Here is a 2492-nt window from a genome sequence, read left to right on the forward strand (position 1 = left end):
GCCCCTCAAGCACAATGACAAGCACACTCATTCAAACACTCTTTGTGTAAAGTAGAATAGAATCAAATCTGTTCTGTTTTCAGATGGCACCAAATCCTATTTGTTTTTTTCTGTCCCAACAATACTTTGTCCTAATCACATTAACACAGTTGTTTTGAAAAGTTGAATAGACATGAAATGAGCACTTTTATCAGCCACCCCACATGACTTTTCTTCAAATTTAAATGTTTGGTATTCTGAAATGACATTTGTGAGGCCATTTGCAATTATATTTCTTTTATTAATGGATTTATCCTTTATGGACATCCACATTATCTCACGGGCATTCCATTATATTTCAGTGTGTTTATTAAAAAGAATTAATCACAAGTCTTGTGGTCAACAGTTCTTAATAGAACATTAACTTCTGCTTTTGTCAGCGTGAAAATAATGTCACAGACTAAGTGACATGCTCACCTCTAAATGGACAAATGTTTAGCAAGGATCCAGAAAACTGGAGAAAAAACAGAGGTAAAATGAAGTCTTTACGGTTAATAATGTCCTGTTCACCCAGAGAGAATGTGCTTTACAAAGGAGGCATAGTTGATGCACCCATTAGCATCTTCCTGTCCAGCCATCAGTCTGTCCACCTCGTCTTCTGTCATCCTCTCTCCCAGTGTTGCCAGCACATGACGCAGCTCAGCTCCCATGATGGTGCCATTGCCTTCCTTGTCAAAAACCCTGAGCCCCTCCACAAAATCCTCAAAATTGCCTTGATCTTTCGCACGGGAAATGTGTTGGAGCATTGGCAAGAAGGTCTCAAAATCCACCATTTTAGTGCTCATGTCCTCTGGCCGTGGTTTCCCAAGCACTTTCAGCACATCTGCATTGGTAGGGTTCTGACCCAGAGCTCGCATCACATCCCCACACTGAGCATAGGTGATCTTCATTTCTCCAGTGGGTGTTCGGTCAAACAAAGTGAAGGCCTCCTTGAACTCATCAATCTGGTCAGCGGTGTACTCAAGAGTGATGCTTTTAGGGTCAAACTCAGGCTCCTTGGGAGCTTCAGGCAGTGGCTCTGGAGGTGGAGCTGGCTTAGCAGGTGGGGCCACATCTTTCTTAGGTTCTGGCTTTTTAGGTTCAGGTTTCTTTGGTTCAATCTTCTTTGGTGCCATGTTGTTAAGGGATTCAGGGGTGAGCTGGTACTTGCTGAGAAACAAGCAAGAGGCTGAAGGGATTGGAAGTGATTCTCCAGAACACAGGGCCACCTCCTCTTCCAAAGCTTTTATATGTGCTTTGTCTAGGGAGCCAGATAGCAATTTCCAACAGCACACTATAAAAGGAAGAAAACCGAAATAGATCCCCATAGCAAGTGATGTCAACATTAAGTATTGTTCTCAGCTGCTGTCATCTAGCCGACAGGGCTATTTGCTGTCATTAGCGAGGGTCCAGTTGCATTAGTCTGAAAATGTTCTGTCTCTCTGATGGACAAAGGGATCAGGGCACAGCCAGTGTATCAGCTCATGAGGGAGAGGGCCCAAAATAGCTTTGCTCGCTAACTGCTGTAAGTCTGGGAATCACTGGTCACTGGAACAATGCTTTTTTTTTTTTTTCAGGCCATCGTTGTATCTAACTCACAAACAGTTAATTCTTTATGTCAGAGGTCTCAGGAGGGCTCATCTCACTTTGGGACTTGTTATTATGGATTATTTTACAACAAGAGGAGGGCGTTCTCTTATGAGACAGTAAGATGATAGGGCTTGAGGGAAATGCATTAAATTTGCCTTATTTCATACTACTTTATAGTTTTTAAGCGACAGAATGTCTGCCAGACCTTTTTACAATGAGAGATGTGTTTGGATGGTATTAACGATTCGTTTGGGGATTTTGTTAATTTCTCATTTACCACATACATGATTGCTTGCATTTTCCCTCCTGTCACTGAGTAGCTTAGAGTACTCCACTACATCTAGGAACCTGGCAAGCTCTCAAAGACCCTAAAGGGTTTAATTAATGCTTTATTAAAGGCTGATGTACTGGAAAGGTCAACCTGTTGATTAAAATTAAAATTACATTCAGTGTCTGTATTGTGAGATAATATATATGTATATGTAACACTGGTAATGTAGTAATAGCAAAAACCTACATATGACACCTTTAACCAAAAATACTTGGTATTCAAATGCCTAACTGGCACCATCCTGTGTGGTTCAAAAGTCTCTGTTACCTTTGTTTTCTACACTCCATGTAGAGTATATTTTGCGGGGTGACAAGGTGAAAGCAAGCAAGGCAATTCCATTATGTGTCTAGTTTATAAATACGTAATATGTCACTTGGCTTTATGTAGATGACTGCTCTGCAATTCCCTTCAATGAATGATAAATTAACCGACAAAAAATTCATTTCATTTACGGGAGAGCGGGTATAGATGTGCAGTTCTGTGTCACAATTTTAATCATAGCAACATTCATTTTATGCATACATCACAGTTTATCAAGTCAGTTTAGGACAGC

General features: G+C 40.8%; 1 protein-coding gene across 1 annotated transcript; it reads right to left on the minus strand.

Moving 5' to 3' along the window:
- Positions 1-271: 271 nt before the first annotated feature.
- Positions 272-1226, minus strand: LOC121195902 (myosin light chain 4-like). The gene has a single exon (XM_041059618.1). The coding sequence runs from the start codon at positions 1152-1154 to the stop codon at positions 546-548; it is 609 nt and encodes a 202-aa protein (XP_040915552.1). The 5' UTR covers positions 1155-1226; the 3' UTR covers positions 272-545.
- Positions 1227-2492: the final 1266 nt, after the last annotated feature.

Source organism: Toxotes jaculatrix, chromosome 16 (genome assembly GCF_017976425.1).
Source record: "Toxotes jaculatrix isolate fToxJac2 chromosome 16, fToxJac2.pri, whole genome shotgun sequence".
Taxonomy (NCBI): Eukaryota; Metazoa; Chordata; class Actinopteri; family Toxotidae; genus Toxotes; species Toxotes jaculatrix.

Bases quoted from the DNA above. Each gene is read 5' to 3' on its own strand.
- LOC121195902 (XM_041059618.1), bottom strand. From the start codon at position 1,154: ATGGCACCAAAGAAGATTGAACCAAAGAAACCTGAACCTAAAAAGCCA.